The sequence below is a fragment of the Mytilus trossulus genome, chromosome 14, assembly GCF_036588685.1.
Source record: "Mytilus trossulus isolate FHL-02 chromosome 14, PNRI_Mtr1.1.1.hap1, whole genome shotgun sequence".
Classification (NCBI taxonomy): Eukaryota; Metazoa; Mollusca; class Bivalvia; order Mytilida; family Mytilidae; genus Mytilus; species Mytilus trossulus.
This window is the reverse complement of record NC_086386.1, coordinates 10,114,257-10,131,750: the sequence shown is the minus strand read 5'-3', so window position 1 is coordinate 10,131,750 and position 17,494 is coordinate 10,114,257. Positions and strand designations below refer to the sequence as shown.

General features: G+C 32.0%; 1 protein-coding gene across 3 annotated transcripts in view; it reads left to right on the top strand.

The window, feature by feature from the left end:
- The first annotated feature begins 1,226 nt into the window (after positions 1–1,226).
- LOC134695888 (nuclear pore complex protein Nup98-Nup96-like) overlaps positions 1,227–17,494 on the top strand; it is a 60,612-nt gene continuing 44,344 nt past the window's right edge. For 2 of the 3 annotated variants that reach the window (XM_063557362.1, XM_063557360.1), the window contains exons 1-2: positions 14,477–14,626; positions 17,248–17,326. In XM_063557362.1, coding sequence (XP_063413432.1) covers positions 17,281–17,326 — 46 coding nt within the window. In that variant the 5' untranslated portion in view covers positions 14,477–14,626; positions 17,248–17,280. Of the gene's footprint in view, positions 1,303–14,476; positions 14,627–17,247; positions 17,327–17,494 lie in introns of those variants that run through there. The other variant, XM_063557361.1, reaches the window with a different exon arrangement.

Here is a 17,494-nt window from a genome sequence, read left to right as displayed (position 1 = left end):
CGAATTCGAATTACGTGTGAACTCAGCATTTGCTCACCTGGCCTAAAAGAGTCAAGTGAGATTTTCTTATAACTTGACGTGCGTCGTTGTGCGTTAACTTTTACAAAAAACTTTCTATGAAACTACTGGACCTAGTTGCTTATAGAGCATCTAGTTTGTTTAATAAAATCCTATAACTCGGAAACGTAAAATCTAGAATTCATAAAATTGGAAAGGGAGGATACCTCAATAGATATAATCAATTCACCAAAGTTTCGTGTAAATTGGTTACTAGTATGTGTTTTTCAGTTATTTTCCGACATGCTGACGACGGATGGACGGACAACGATATACTATGTATAGATCCGCTAGTACGTGTATAACTGGTTAAAAAAGAATAAAAATGGCTAAGTTTAAATCCTAAGTTAAAAATGACAACGCACCATATTAAAACATGGGTAAATGGTTTGATTTCTTTAAATATTCACAACAAATTTGCTATAGTCCATTCATGTTTAATTATACTATTTTTTTACAAAACGGATCTTAATATAAGTTTAATACTAAACAGAATTTGTTTTTAACTTGTGGCCACGATGTTATGCCACAAACATACGGTGTCAATACGTTTTTAGTACACCAGATCCGGATTTCGACAATAAATGTCTCTTCAGTGATGTTATGGATCGAAACGGTATTTGGAAGGCCATATAACAAGTACCCTCATTTTTAGAAAAAGTACCCTAGTAAATTCATAATTATATAAATTCAGCTTTACTGAAGGACGTACATAATGTCAAATCATGAAAATACAAATTGTGTTTTAGCCTTTAAGAAACTTGTAAGATTTCTGTTGCTTTTTACGGGTGTCGATTGTCGTACAGAACTACTAGACAGGGTCTATGAAAATAATACGGAGAAATGACTGCATGTTAACGTTGATTTATCGAACGCAATTAATAATGCAAGACTGGGAGTAAAAGTCAGAGAAAAGAACTGTTGCTAAAGTAAATGGATACATCTAGAGAGAACCAGAACAGGTTAAAATTCCCTTTACTAAAAATAAATCATATTCAACTGATAGGCGTAACAAGGCGTAGCTAACTTTGTTAAAAGGGGCGTTTTTCCACATTTTCAATGGTCAATTCCAACTTCACTCAGTTAAAACTGGTTAAAACAGGTAAACACTGTATTTTCCCTTTTCTAATAATAGAAAATCACGTTAATTTGTGTTTATTAACAGATATTATTTGTTGGGTTCGACATTCGATACTTAACGTTCTCGTACGAAAGCTCAGTTATCTGAAAATTTATTTTATTAAGGTGAGTGGTATATTTTCTAATTGTCCGATCATTTTTTTGTAGCCATATCGTTATATAATAATTGTTGAGTCAGTTTTCGTGAATTCCACTTTTGAAACGGCAATAGAAACTAAGTTGATTGTAACTTTGAAATGTATATATATGTTATAATCATATCAAAATATAACTTTAAAACTTCACTGTAATTTAAATGATAACAGAAATAATATGTATGAACAATACCGTAATGTTTTGTAAGTGGATACAGTAAATCGGGTCCGGGTTTACAAAACATGTAACATCTGAAACAATTTCAGTAGGTATACCGGAGAACCATTGGCAAATGGGTTGACATATATTTTAAATATGTTTATATGTTTATAATTTGGATATAATTTAAAAGATCGTTTATACATTATTACAGATTCCCTGATTGAATTTAGTGAATATGGAATTCTTTTTTATATTCAAAAAATCTATATAAAAAAGTCTACACTGTCTCAACAAGTTTGAGGTTCAATTACTAATTTAGGCTCTGTGTCCTTAAATCAAGAGCAAACTTACTCACAAGAGTTAATTATAATTATAGAGGGAAAATTAGATTTAACATAACATGTATCGAACCAGGAAAAATAAGAAGAATTTTTAAAACAATATTCCTAAAAGTCACATAAAGAAGACAAAACAGGCACTTATTATTATCCTGTTCGAAACTACGTTATTTCTTGTTATTATAGTGCTTCTATAGCAATTACTGAACAATATACACCAATTATAACAAATGTTTTTTAATTGAGGAATGACAAAATTATATATATGAGCTGATAAACAACACAACGTCAGCCAATCAAAAGACACTTTATGTACAAGTCATCCAAAATTAAGTTATTCCAATATGTATAAAGACAGTGACGCAACGTCACAAAAAGCGTAATATGTTAGGGGTGCACACGCAGGTTCCTTGCTCCGCTTACTGTAAATGTCCAGCTTTCAATAAAACGAAATGATGCACATATTACAAATAATGCACATCTATAAGACCATCAAACAGTTAGAAAACCTCAGTATCATTACTTTTTATGCCATTGTATTGTCTCTTGTACCACTGCTTGAATTAAATAATTTTCGGGTTGTTTATTATGACTTTAAATTATAAAATCATATTGGATTGGAATCTCACGGTGTTATATTTGCCATTTACACAACAATGAAAAAAGAAAAATTAGACGGTGCGCATTCCCAATTAATTACTTAAATACAATTTTGTGTAACAATTAAAGCTTTTAAAGCACTTTTGTTGGTATAGTTTTCAAAACTGAAAAATAGTCTCAACGAAATTCACTCTCTTAAGGGGACGGACAACCATTTGATATTCTGGAGGGGGGGGGGGGGGGGGGTGGGGGCAGGAGGATTTTTTGTTGATCGGTTATTTATTTTTGTAAACTGAGAGGACAGATTATTCATTTTCTGCACTATTGAAGCAAGATTTTTCATTTTCATTAAAGCAAGGGACTGATTATTCATTTTCACAACTATATTTATGATATTCGTAAACATACAATTTATTAAATATTTGTTAAATAATTGGTCCGACACCATAATTATGTTGTACTGCATTTCTTTTAGAACATAAATGAAAATAAAAAAAAAAATCCCACCCGCGCTTTCTCAAAGAAAATTTTACAGTGTGTTGTACTACTTTTGGGACAAATTATATCAAAATTATAGAAAATTTCATCGCCTCTAACTCAAAATATAGACACTTTTTATGTTTAGGGCGTCTTGAAATCTATTGACAGCTTGTGAAGTGCTCATTTCAAACAATTGGTATATATATATAATTAGATTTAGTATTTTATAAGTTTCTTCACAAAATGAATCATCCATATTCCCAAGCAATATAAAATTGAGAATGGAAATGGGAATGTGTCAAAGAGACAACAACCCGACCAGAGAAAAAACAACAGCAGAAGGTCACCAACAGGTCTTCAATGTAGTGAGAAATTCCCGCACACGGAGGCGTCCTTCAACTGGCCACTACAAATATATACTAGTTCAGTGATAATGAACGCCATACTAATTTTCAAATTGTACACAAGAAACTAAAATAAAAAAAATACAAGACTTACAAAGGCCAGAGGCTCCTGACTTAGGACAGGCGCAAAAATGCGGCGGGGTTAAACATGTTTATGAGATTTCAACCCTCCCCTATACCTCTAGCCAATGTAGAAAAGTAAATGCATAACAATACGCACATTTAAAATTCAATTCAAGAGAAGTCCGAGTCTAATTTCAGAAGATGTAACCAAAGAAAATAAACAAAATGACAATAATACATAAACCACAACAGACTTCTAGCAGTTAACTGACATGCCAGTTCCAGACTTCAATTAAACAGATTGAAAGATTATGATTTCATCATATGAATATCAGGCACAATCCTTCCCGTTAGGGGTTTAATATCATACCATCATAACATATATGAGAAGAACATAACCCGTGTCATGCCAACAACTGTGTTTTTTTTAATAAATGTGTTTAGTTCCGATGCAAAGACCCTATAAGTGAATCAATATAAACGCCGAAATAAGCAATCTTTAATGACCTGACAACAGTATCGTAACTATATCCCTTCTTGATAAGTCTATTTAAAGGTTTTGTTAGTTTCTGAGGTGAATACTGACATTTGTGTGCTTTATAAAGAATATTTCCATAAAAAAAATGGATGTGAAATACCTGAACGTATAAGAAGTCTGCATGTTGAGCTATATTTACGAATGATGTCCTTATACCGATGATAAAATTTAGTAAATGTTTTGACTAGTTTGTGATATCGAAAACCCTGGTGTAATAATTTTTCAGTGATACATAAATTTCTCTCGTTAAAATATAAAACATTGTTACATACACGAGCGAATCGTACAAGATGAGATATATAAACACCGTAAGATGGTGACAAGGGAACGTCACCATCTAAAAATGGATAATTAAAGGGAAACTTCGCAAAAAAATCGAAAATTGATATTATGTCCAATCTGTATAAAAATGCTAAAATTTATAGATATTAAAGTTTTATTCCGCTAAATAAGAGATCACTATCGATTTTAAATTTTGAGTATCAGTTCTCTGCTTTCCGCCATTTTGTCACCTTCTCCGATGAAAAATCGCGATATGTCTATAAACCACAAAGGAACAAAACTACAGTAAACGATGTAGTCGTAATTGCGTGTCGATATCTTGTCAATCGTACGGTTGTTTTATCTGAATGACTAACTTGATACGGAAAATGTTCTTAATTTTTTAAATAACCATATAGTCTGTTATTTTTAAACTGTTAATATTGGAATTAGTTAAAAAGTCAAAGTTCAAATCATAAATAAGTGTTCCGTGGAAATTGTTTTCGAAAATCTAATTCCTTCATAATTCTTTAAAGTAATAAACTTTATTTAGATAAATTCGGATCTTCCCTCATCTGATCGCCAGCATAGCTAAAGGTATTACTCCCAAAGGTATTGGAAGGGGTGTACTTGTGACACGTACAGGTATTCAATCGATTTCCTGTCCGGCGGGCTTGCAAGTTCATTCATCGTTTCACTTCTGTATGTATTGATCAGTGTACACGACCGTAACTTATAACTTTCCATTTTGAACTATCAGGTGCATGTATAATATACATTTTTGTCTTGCGTGTCCGAGAGTGATATAATATACTAGTCATTACTTAACTCATACGCTTGTTTATAAATAACATTTCTGGTGTAAAGAATATTATTTATAAAAAAAAAATAATACAAAAAAAACAAAAAATTGAAGAAATACAAATCTATTTACATATTTTTCCAAGGGTTAATTTGGGAAAATGTAATATATACTCGTTGTCAATAGTTTAGGACAGATTGGAACATACCAGAAATATTGATTTAAAAAAATGTGCGCACTTGTCGACGATTCGTGTGTACATACGCCTGGATATAAAGTTACGGAACTATAGCGCATTTTAAAATATGTATACATGTATACATTGAACATAAGAAAGAAACATTTTTTTTTTAAATTGGGGTAAAAGTTTTGTAAATAGACTAGTCCACGTATGCCAACAGTATGTAATCAACGAATTCAATAGACTATTGTATACCAAAAGAAGAAGAAGAAAAAAAGAAACAATTTGATTTAAATACAGGTCAATATATAACTTGTTTTGGTTCATCGAAGTTAAGAACATAGTAAACTCACAGATTTATATATCAATTAGATTGTTCTCGAATAAAGGACGAAATTCGTCATCATCAAAATTGTTCCGACATTCATGTAAAATATATGCAACTGGACGTACACCGAATTATTCCCAAGGGATGTGAATATTTTCTAGGAAAACTATTGAGTATCAATTTCGGGATGTATTTTCTTTCTTGATATTCAATAGGAAATGAAAAATTATCTCTTTTATCATAAATTTTAGTATTAAGCTTTCCGTTAGTGATATAGATATCAAGATCGAGGAAAGGGCAGTGGTCATTGTTACATGTAGTATTAGCTTTATTTAAAGTAAGTTCAACAGGATAAATTTCTTTAGTATACATACTGAAGTCGTCATTATTGAGAGCCAAAATATCATCCAAATATCTAAAAGTATTATAAAATTTGTTTATCAGATGTTGTTTCGATGGGTCTTTGCTGATTTTTGTCATAAATTGTAACTCATAGCAATACAAAAACAGGTCCGCAATAAGTGGTGCACAGTTAGTCCCAATTGGAATTCCGATAACCTGACGATATACGGAATCCCCAAAGCGAACAAAAATGTTATCTAGTAAAAATTCAAGGGCATATATAGTATCAAAGCATGTCAAATTGACATAGTTTTTTTTGTTGATTGCTGCTAAAAAAAATACCTAAAAGAGTTTGAACATATATATTCACATTCTGACTTTTTAAACGCCCATTTAATTAGGTGGGTGATTTTTTTCTTAATGAGAATGCATGTGAGGCACTGTGGTATACAGGGTAGAAAAATCAAAACTTTGAAGAGATTCAAAATCACCAATATAAGCATGCAATCTATCAAGTACTTCCAACGAGTTCTTGACACTCCAAAAGTAATTAATTCCACTTTTTTCGAAGGCCTTATTTGAACAATTTATTATCAGGTTTTTGATTGTACCAAGTGTACTGGTAAGAAGAATAGACAATTTAGTAGTGGAACAATGGCTTGAGCATACATGCATAGTATTAAAGTTAATTTAGTTGGTTTTACCCAGTCTCTTTCAAAAGTATTGTCAAACATATTTTGCCGAGCGGAGCGAGTCAAAAAAAATTTTGAAGGGTTTTGGAACCGCTGAAGGCCCTAGAAGCTATAGACCTGCTGAGTTATTTATTTTCAATACATTGCAAGTGAGGTTATTTATTTTCAAACTAGCACAGAACAAACCATTTATTTTTGTGATTATCAAGGCTGAGTTATTTATTTTCAAAATCCTCCCCCCCCCCCCCGGCCAGAATATCAAATGGCCGTCCCCTAAGTTTGGTGTAGGCATGCACACTTAAACTTAAAAATTTCCATAAGACATTGCAAATCTGTTGTTTTGAATTGAATATGTAGTTAAATGTAATTGATAATCTGAGTGCTTACATGCCCTTAGTACAAAACGATCGTGCTTATATACAATATAATAAATTATCTCAGTGTTTACATTTCTATACGACCGCAAAAATTGAATTTTTTTTGGTCGTATATTGGTATCACGTTGGCGTCGTCGTCTGCGTCGTCCGAATACTTTTAGTTTTCGCACTCTAACTTTAGTTTAAGTTAATAGAAAACTATGAAATTTTGACACAAGGTTTATGACTACAAAAGGAAGGTTTGGATTGATTTTGGGAGTTTTGGTTCCAACAGTTTAAGAATAAGGGGCCAATAAAGGGCCTAAATAAGCATTATTCTTGGTTTTCGCGCAATAACTTTAGTATAAGTGAATAGATATCAATGAAATTTTAACATAAGGTCTATGACCACAAAAGGAAGGTTTGGATTGATTTTCCAAGTTTTGGTCCAAACGAATTAAGGGCCAAAAGGGGCCAAAATTAAACTTATTGGGGTTCTTTGATTGCCAAATCTAACAGTGTATGTAGATTCAAATGGCCCAAAATTAAACTAGTAAGCTTGATTTTAACAAAAAATGATTTCTTGGGGTTCTTTGATATGCTGAATCTAAACATGTACTTTGATTTTTTATTATCGGCCCAGTTTTTAAGTTGGTCCAAATCGGGATCCAAAATTATTATATAAGTATTGTGCAATAGCAAGAAATTTTCAATTGCACAGTATTCAGCAATAGCAAGAAATCTATAATTGCACAGTATTGTGCAATAGCAAGAAATTTTCAATTCCACAGTATTGCGCAATAGCAAGAAATATTCAATTGCACATTAATGTGCAATAGCAAGTATTTTCAATTGCACAGTATTTGGACAATAGCAAGACATATATAATTGCACAATATTGCGCTATAACAAGAAATTTTCAAATTTTCTTTTAGTTATCTTTCTTTGTCCAGAATAGTAGTTGAATCAACTTAAATTATTGTTTTATACAATATACAATGTAATTTACTTTTACGACCAACTGATAAATTAAAACAATCTTTACCATTCAGTTATAACAATCACTTTTTTACAGTCTAATATTTTATGATGTATTTAAATGAGTAGTTATTGTTGCAAACTCCATTAGAAATTCGAATTGAGATCAGTTTTGGAATAAGCGAAAGGGGGATGTGAAAAAAATGGGGGGGGGGGGGGGGGTTTAATTTTCCTCATTTCAGATTTCATAAATGAACAGATAATTTCTTCAAACATATTTTTTGAGAGGATTAATATTCAACAGCGTAGTGAATTGCTCAAAGGCAAAACTTCACATTCATTCTGTGTCAGAAACTTATGTTGTGTCAACTATTTAGTTTAAACAATATTTATTAATAAACAATTTCAAGACAAATATTACAATGTTACATAAAGTACAAATATGGGATTCGGAAACAAGTTTGGAAAAACTTTTATAAATCCGTCTCCCTAAAAAAACCAAAAAACATCTATTTAACATACAATATTACGTGCCAACAGTATATTCATTTTATGGTAGCATATGATACATTGAATAAATCAACACACACACACACAAAATAAAAAAATACAACAAATAAAATAAAGGAAAAAAATAAAAAGTGAGAAAAAAAAAATGAAAAAATAAAAAAACAAGAAACAGTCAACTCTTATTTACTTTTCTAGACAGTCACTGGAACCAACACACACGTCCGACCACAATCAACTACACCGGGTCATCCACTCGATTTTACATCATATTTAAAAAAAAAAGTCTAAATATATAATATATATATACATATACTAGATTAACTTTCAAAACGTTTTGTTTTATTAATGTATTCAGAAACTTTATGAAATATTTGCATATTGTCCTCGTCAGCTTTTAGACTATCCCCATATAAAATAATCTTAAGATTAGAACAAGAGATCGTCCCGATAGTATCCCTTCGAATTTCATTATATTTTGGACATTTAAAGAAATAATGAGAGGTAGTTTCTACTCGACCACAGGAACACAGTGAGTTCTCGATTAGATTTTTTTTAAATAGATGGTCCCTTAGAACACTACTCTTGAGCCTTAGTCTTGCTAAGCATATCTGTTCTCTTCTACAGCCGAAGTGAAAATATAATGGTATTTTATTAATACTTTGAGAAAGATAAGTTTTAAAACCCGATTTTGATTGGTTTAGACGAATGTCGTCAGGAATATTGTTCCAAAGGTTTACTACGACTGGTAGAAATGACTTTTGATAATAGCTTGTTCTGCATAATACAGTTTGTAAATTTGAAGACCCCCTAGTCCTGTGGTCGTGTAGATCTAGTCTCTGATTTGGAACTAAAACAGAAAGATAATCAGGACAATCTCCGTGAAACATTTGATGAAATTTTAATAACTTATGTTTATCACGCCGAGACTGGAGAGTTTCCCAACCGGTTTCATCGTACAGCAACTGTCTCGATGTTACCTTAGTACCACCTGTAACGATTCTTGCTGCTTCTAGTTGTAAGTTTTCCAGAGATGTTTTTAAATAATTAGGTATGTTATCCCAGACAATGTCCCCATATTCTAAGACTGGGCGTATGAAAGATAAATAAATAGTTTCTAAATGTTTCCTTTTAAGTTTAAACTTTAACTTTCGAAATAATGCTAATCTAGGAATAGCCTTATCAATAATCATTTTTACATGATTGTTCCAGCTTCCATCTTCATTTATAATTACCCCTAAATGCTTGTGCGACTCAACTTCTTTTATGATATTATTATTCATATACACTGGCGGGTGGTGGGGTTTATGATGCCTTTTTGAAATGGTCATTATTTCTGTTTTGTTAGGGTTGAAATTGACAAGCCATTGCTTAGACCAATTATGTATTTTCTCAATATCTTTATTTAGCTTTTCTGCCGCTTCATATTCGTTATCAACCACTATATAAATTGAGGTGTCATCAGCAAAAAGTTTTATATCACATTCGATGTCATTGACTATGTCATTTATATAAATGAGAAATAAAATAGGACCCAAGATAGACCCTTGGGGTACCCCAGCTGAGACATGTTCGTTATTGGACGTTTCTCCACAAATGACAACCTGTTGCCTTCTTGAGTTTAAATAGCTTTCAAACCAAAGTAACAAGTTACCATTAATTCCTATTTTTCTAAGCTTATATAGTAAGCCTTTATGCCAAACTCGGTCGAAAGCTCGACTAATGTCGCAGAAAATTACCCTGACCTCTTTCCCTTCATCTAATGCTTTACCAAAATCGTTAATAATACATAGTAGTTGGTTTACTGTCGAATCACCAGGGATGAAACCAGACTGGAATTTTGTTAATAAAGAATTTGTAATAATAAAGTTAAAAAGGTATTTAAAAATGCATCTCTCCATTGTCTTACCAATGTTTGACAGCAGAGATATAGGTCTATAATTAAGTAAAAATTCTGGGCCACCTTTGTTTTTATAAACAGGTATAACATTTGCTAGTTTCCACACATCTGGAAACCTCCCTGTTAAGAGGGATAGATTAAAAAGTTTTGTAAATGGATACTTCAAGACAGTTGCTGCCGCCCTCAGGAGTCTTGGACTGATTAAATCAGGCCCTGTAGCTTTTGAAATATCAAGATTCAAAAGTACATCTTCAACATCCTGCTCACTAATAACCAGTTCCTCTAGTTTATTAATTTCATCATTTTCTAATATTGGTAATACATTATGTGAATCATCAACAGAAGACTGAGCGCAGAAATAATCGTTAAAATATGTAGCCTTGTCGTAATCACTTTCTATATATTGGTTATTGAAAATTAAAGTTGGATATGCTGATTTTTTGTTTGGTAGTCCGATCAAATTTTTTATGGTTTTCCACCATTGTTTAGTGCTTAATGTGTGAATACTATCAACTTTACTTATTTGCTTTTCTAAGATTTTTTTTTACTTGATCGAACATAGTTTATGCATTTATTTCTTATACGTCGAAAATTTGACCAATCAATTATATCGTTTGTATGTTTGTTTGTTTTTGTGTCAACTATTTAATCACAATCCAAATTTAGAGCTGAATCCAGCTTGAATGTTATGTCCATACTTTCCCCAACGTTCAGGGTTCAACTTCTGCGTTCGTATAAAGCTGCGCCCTGTGGAGCATCTGGTTGTAATTTAGTTCTTTTTTTTATTTCGATATTACCGCTATTTCTCCTATTAGTTGAACAGAAAAAAAGGACAATAACAAAAATGTATGTTTCTTTCGAAGGCAGATTGTGAGCTGAAATGAACGGTGACCCCGTTTTTTTATTTCATTTTTCTATTAAGTATAAGATAAAGTTCATTTCAAGAAAAATATAGAGAAATCATATATTAAATTTAAAAAAAATGATTTAAACCCTCGTGCACCCTTAAAATATAGATCTCTAATTTCGTTATACTACGTTATGTAGTATAACAAAATCAGAGATCTATATCTTAATTAGATTGGTGATCTTTTTAAAAAAACAAATACCATACAATACTGAATGATGGAATGACTTCAAAGAAATATTACAACATGTAATTAATATCAAAACCTTTTTCACCCAAGATTCTGACAACCAGGTGGACTGTGCTTTGAATGGACCAACATTGAGATCAAAACAATAATAAGAAAAAAAGAGTTTATACAACAAGGCTAAAAAAGCACATTTTAAAATCCTTGTTGATTAGCTATATGAACAGAAAAATAGACAAATCTGTCTAAGGTCAACTTTTAAGCTGAACGTACAGATGGATTGTATAACATCGCGAACAGAGTCATTATAGACAATACCAGTATATCACTGTATTTCACAATAATATTTAAAAAAAACCCACATCATCGCAAGGGAGATGTCAAATTGTTAGTTAATAAAATTGCTCAATTCCATTGATGAAGAACACCTTTAAAACACATAATACAACAAACATAGAGAAATATATGACTAGATACTAACAAATTGTTAACACGACAAGTAGAGCCTGTAGTATTGGGTCGACTCGAATGAAGAACGGGAAAGCCGTGATTAGAAAATGAACGTACATTGGATCTAGCAATAGTACCAGTATAGTGAGTGATAGATTGATGATAGAAACTAAGCCTTGCAGTAGGTTACCTAAGGACCTATCAAACTATAAAAAAAGTCTGCAAGTTGATTTTCCAGAGTTCAGTGCTAGTTTTAAACACTTTAGCTTTCAATATAAATATGCTCAAATGATTGTAGTTCTATTTATCCAAGGCATTTTAAGCGAAAGTATGACTTGGGTCATTTTTTGTGTTTTTTTTTTATTTGGGAGGGCTCTATCATTAGTCATGTTTACTAGTTCAGTCAAATCATTAGTTATCACTGTGTACTGATCATGTCAACAATAACCCAACATGTTAAATTGTTTTATTTTTGTACAGCATGAGTAAAAATTTAAGTATGGTGTGTTGCTTTGAGAGTGGGAATGATTGTGCGAAAAATCTCCAGCTGAGACAAATATACATGTATCTTTTAAAAATATTGATCCCAGGCTGGTACAGATACTGGCGCGTAGAACATATTTTGTACAATTTTTTTTTATGTACATTTTTTTCAGGGGTTGGTTGAGCGATATTTAACTCCTGTAATCCAAAGGGAAAATTTTGAGATATGTACAGGGAAAGACCGAACTCTTTTATATACAAAAAATTGTCACAGTAAAATTTGTGATCAGTTCAGTTTAATACGATCCACGTATGATAAGTCAATGATATTTTTTAGCATTGGAACATTTCATTTCCATTAAGCTTATTCCCCTACCCACTTATGAATAGGTCAGTTTATAGGAAATCGCGTATCAGTGACTGACTGACCTAAGAGGGGGCCCGCTCCAGTCATGCTTCAATGATTCCCTATATAAATAACAAAATTTTTCCCACGAAAGGGGGGGGGGGAGGGGCAACCCAGCCCCCTCTCCCTCTGGATCCGCCTATGCGTATGATATTTCATTTGTACTTGTTATAGCCATGATTGGCATATCTTTCAATATAAATTAATTCATTGAATGCGCCAGAGATTGCTTTTTGTCGAGCCTTCGACTTTAGTCGAAAAAGCGAGGCTAAGCGATCCTACATTCCGTCGGCGTCGTTGGCGGCGGCGTCCACAAATATTCACTCTGTGGTTAAAGTTTTTGAAAATTTAATAACTTTCTTAAACTATACTGGATTTCTACCAAACTTGGACAGAAGCTTGTTTATGATCATAAGATAGTATCCAGGAGTAAATTTTTCAAAAATAAAATTCCATTTTTTCTGATTTTTACTTATAAATGGACTTAGTTTTTCTGCGGGGAAACATTACATTCACTCTGTGGTTAAAGTTTTTAAAATTTGAATATCTTTCTTAAACTATACTGGATTTTTACCAAACTTGGACAGAAGCTTGTTTATGATCATAAGATAGTATCCAGAAGTAAATTTTGTAAAAAAATAAATCCAGTTAACATAATATACAGTCTGCACTTTAAGTTTTTAAAACATTTATTCAATTCATAAACTATCCTGAAATGTATACCAAACTTGGACAGAAGCATCTTACAATCAAAAGATAATATCAGTAGGAATATTTTTATTGATTGTTTTCCTCATTTTTGTTGAGCCTGGGAGTTACAGCAAAAGTAGGCGAGACACTGGGTTCCGCGGAACCCTTACGAATTTTTTATACAAAAATATATTCATGAAATCAACACGAGGAATAATAAATCAAGATTAACATGTATATTATATCTACTCCTGACCAATAAAGAGTCTGAGGGCATGATTTCTGATGCGGAACTTGGAAAGAACGACCACTCAGTATTGAAATTCAACTTAAGATAAAGCAGACTTAGATGGACTAAGCACATATCTGAGCAATAAAGACTGGAACAACATAATGAAAGGAAAGTCTACAAATAAACAATAGATGTTTTTCAATAAACAAACTCCTGGAACTTCAAAGTAAACACATGCCACATAAAAAGATAGGACAATCTAGCAAAAAAAAATAAAGCTGTAGGTCTCAACCAAGAAACATTGAAAGCAATAAGGAAAAAAACGCAGATGTTACACACGGTATATGGAAATAAAACCGAAGAAGTGAAAAATATAGAGAGTTTTGTAAATCTAGAAACAAGGTCAAGAGCCTTACCAGAATTCTGAAATGCAGTCAAGATGAAGAGAAGGAAATGATTACCATTGCAAGCACGTAAAAAAATAACCCGAAAAAAATCTGGCACTATGTAAACTAAAACTAGAACCGCACTATCCAATCTCATCATGAGTACACAAGATGGTAATGACGAACTAACAACAAATGACATATAAAAGGCAGAAACACTTTCTATTATAAATATTCAAATCTTTTTCGCCAAAATTAGTTAGTCCTTTGCTTGAGTTTAGTTTTGTTTTATTCACTTGAATATTTTGCATGATTTACGTTTAAAAGTTTATACATTTGCATATTCCTATCAAATTATATAAAGGTGAGACATTTCTCGGTGTCAACAATTTATTTTAAATGGTACCGACACTGTGTGGGGCGAGTATGTGATGGGGCGAATTTGACATTTACATTCAAACGTTCACGTGATATAGATCATCACGGAGAAAGAAGAAACAGAGCGCCATTTTTGTGATTGTCTCTATTTTTAACCTATTACAATATTTATAGAAACTTTCCAGACAGTCTTACCCTAGACTATGATTACTTAACATTGCAAATGTACGACTGTTATAAAATGTAAGTGTAAAGTAAACACAAACAAATACTAATCAATAGACAATACTGTCGATCCTACCAACATTCAAAAAAAATTAAAAAAAATACTTGACGAGGGCCATATTTACCTTCAGTTACCATCACGGTTCATTATTTATCTTAATCACACAACTGATGTGTTGCGCAGCGTATAAAAAAACAATTGAATTGACTTGACTTGAAATCTTCAGTCAAATATATTTTAAACGGTATCGGGACCGTTCGCCCTGGGTCCGTTTGCCCTGAGTTCGTTCGCCCTTAGAGTCCGTTCGCCCTACTAAAAAATATTAATATTCAGGCATTGAAGTTGAATAAACTTAAGCAGATATATTTCTATGGTATATATTCTTGAAATTTATGGAAACATGGAAATATCTAAAAGTTTATGGCTTGTTAAGGATCATTAATTTATTGTTTTATGACAAAATAATTCAGATCACTGCTTATTGTGATACCTGTCTTTTGATGGATTAATAATATTATAACAACAAATTTGTTTTGATAATATATTCAGCTTGAAATTAATTTTAAAAAAATGTACGAACTGTAAAACAGATTTACAAGTTCATTCATTATAATTCTCTGAGACTAGTCTCAGTTATACTGCATACATTAGTGAATGACTGAATACAATTATTTTGTTAACAAATATCAACAAAGATAAATACATTGTATTCCAGTATTCTACTGCAATCAAAGGGAAAATGATGAAATTGATTGCGGCAATATAAATATTCGGTGAATTTTTCAACAAACTTCGACATATTTTGTTCAAATACTTAAAATTATGCCACTAGACAATAATTAGAAAAAAATAATAATCAGGGCGAATGGACCCTGGGCGAACAGGTATCAGGGCGAACAGGTACTAGGGCGAACGTGAATCAGGGCGTACGGACCCGGATTCATTTTAAACAGTTTAGCTTCATTTGTAAAAAAACACTTTTCTGTTTTGATAGGGATAGGGCCCATAGGGATATACTAAATTTTCTGTAACATGTGTAAATTAAACAGGTTGGGAACAAACCCCCTGGATGGTGATTATACCTGTATAGAGGGATAAACCTTCTATAGAGGGATAAACCTTCTATAGAGGGATAAAATTATCCCTCTATAGAGGGGTATTTTTGTTTAGACTGGATTTAAATAAAAATAGGACAGAATGGCATTCTTTGTTTAGACTGGATTTAAATAAAAATAGGACAGAATGGCATTCTTTGTTTAGACTGGATTTAAATAAAAATAGGACAGAATGGCATTCTCTACTTTTTATGGCAGTAACCTGCAACAGTTGTTGCACCAATTGGTGTACTTAGATTAATATGCACATGCCCAGTTTGGTGCTTATCTGACTAAATATAAAATATATATTGTTCACCATGATTGAAAGCTGTGATGATCAGGTAAATTCTACTCACTTATGCCTCACTGAACAGAATTTCTATTGTTAGATTTAACATGATATTTAAAGGTCAACTATTCCTTTTGATGTTGATCAGGTGTTCAGATAGGTATACAATAGATTTCAAGTTTTGTCACTTTAGCAGAAAACGGGTTATCCCAATTTATAGTAAAGTCCATATGTTGATGCACATACTGCTAGAGATTATAGCCAATATAATTAGAAAATGCCATTCTGTCCTAATTTGCTTTAAATCCAGTGCAAACACAAAAAACCCTCTATAGAGGGATAACATTATCCCTCTAAATAAGGTTTATCCCTTTATACAGGTATAATCACCATCCAGGGGGTTTGTTTCCAACCTGTTAAACTGCTTCTGGGAAGTAACATGTGAGGACAAGTTTCTCTTTCGCAAGTGGTGAGGCTTTGCCACTCTTCAATATTCACCAAGGATCATCATGTAATAAAAAAAAATCATATAAGGCACAAAATGTGCACCATAATTCAGTTACCTTGTTTTGTAACCCCCATTGACATAATGGTTACATTGTGGTTACACTCAAACAAACTATCATAAATCATCATAAATCATCAGATTTGTTTCAATGGGGGTAACAAAAAAAGATACCTATATTCAGGTGCACATTTTGTGCCATATCTAAAAAAAATTATACTACTGTTGTTGATCTGAAAATCTCCGAATTCATTAACTGAACCATTAACGAAATTTGGTAACTTAAGCGTTTATTTGGAATTGGCATCTAATGAAATAATTGTTAAAATGATAAGGATTTTTAAACATTTGACATTGTTTTGTATCAATCTGTATATAGATTTTAATTTTACTAGGTAGAATTTTGGAAATTTGTCCATAGTTCTGTCTGATATTGTTCCTATCATGCCATTTTTTTATTGATAAATGCCAAAACCAAATAACTCTATGGAATTCAGAGATATCAAGAACTGAGATGTTGTTACATGTCATGAAGCTCAAGCTTGCATTGTTATCTAGAGACTAGAGCAAAATCTCTGAGACCAAATTTTGTTATGGATACTTTTATGAAGCTAACCTTGTATGAGGAATAAAGGGTAATAAAGCTATAAAGCTGAATTTGTAGATGAATACAGTTGTTAAATTAGTTAAAATAAGATGCCTTATCCAAATGAACAGGAGCATTATTTTAGTTTACTTCTGTTTCAGTTGATTTAAAGAAGCTTTTAAAGTAAAGTAAGGATGTTTGGAGCAAAACCAACAGGATTTGCCTTTGGTGCTACTGCAAGTGAGTAAAATATTATAAATTGGTATCATCCCAAATATAGCTTTCAAATAACATGACAGCTATCATATGTGATAATGAAGTTAAATGTTGGTGACTAACAATGATGGTTAATAAAAATAAAAATACTTGATTATTTATTAGAAAAAATCCACTCACAATTATAGAATA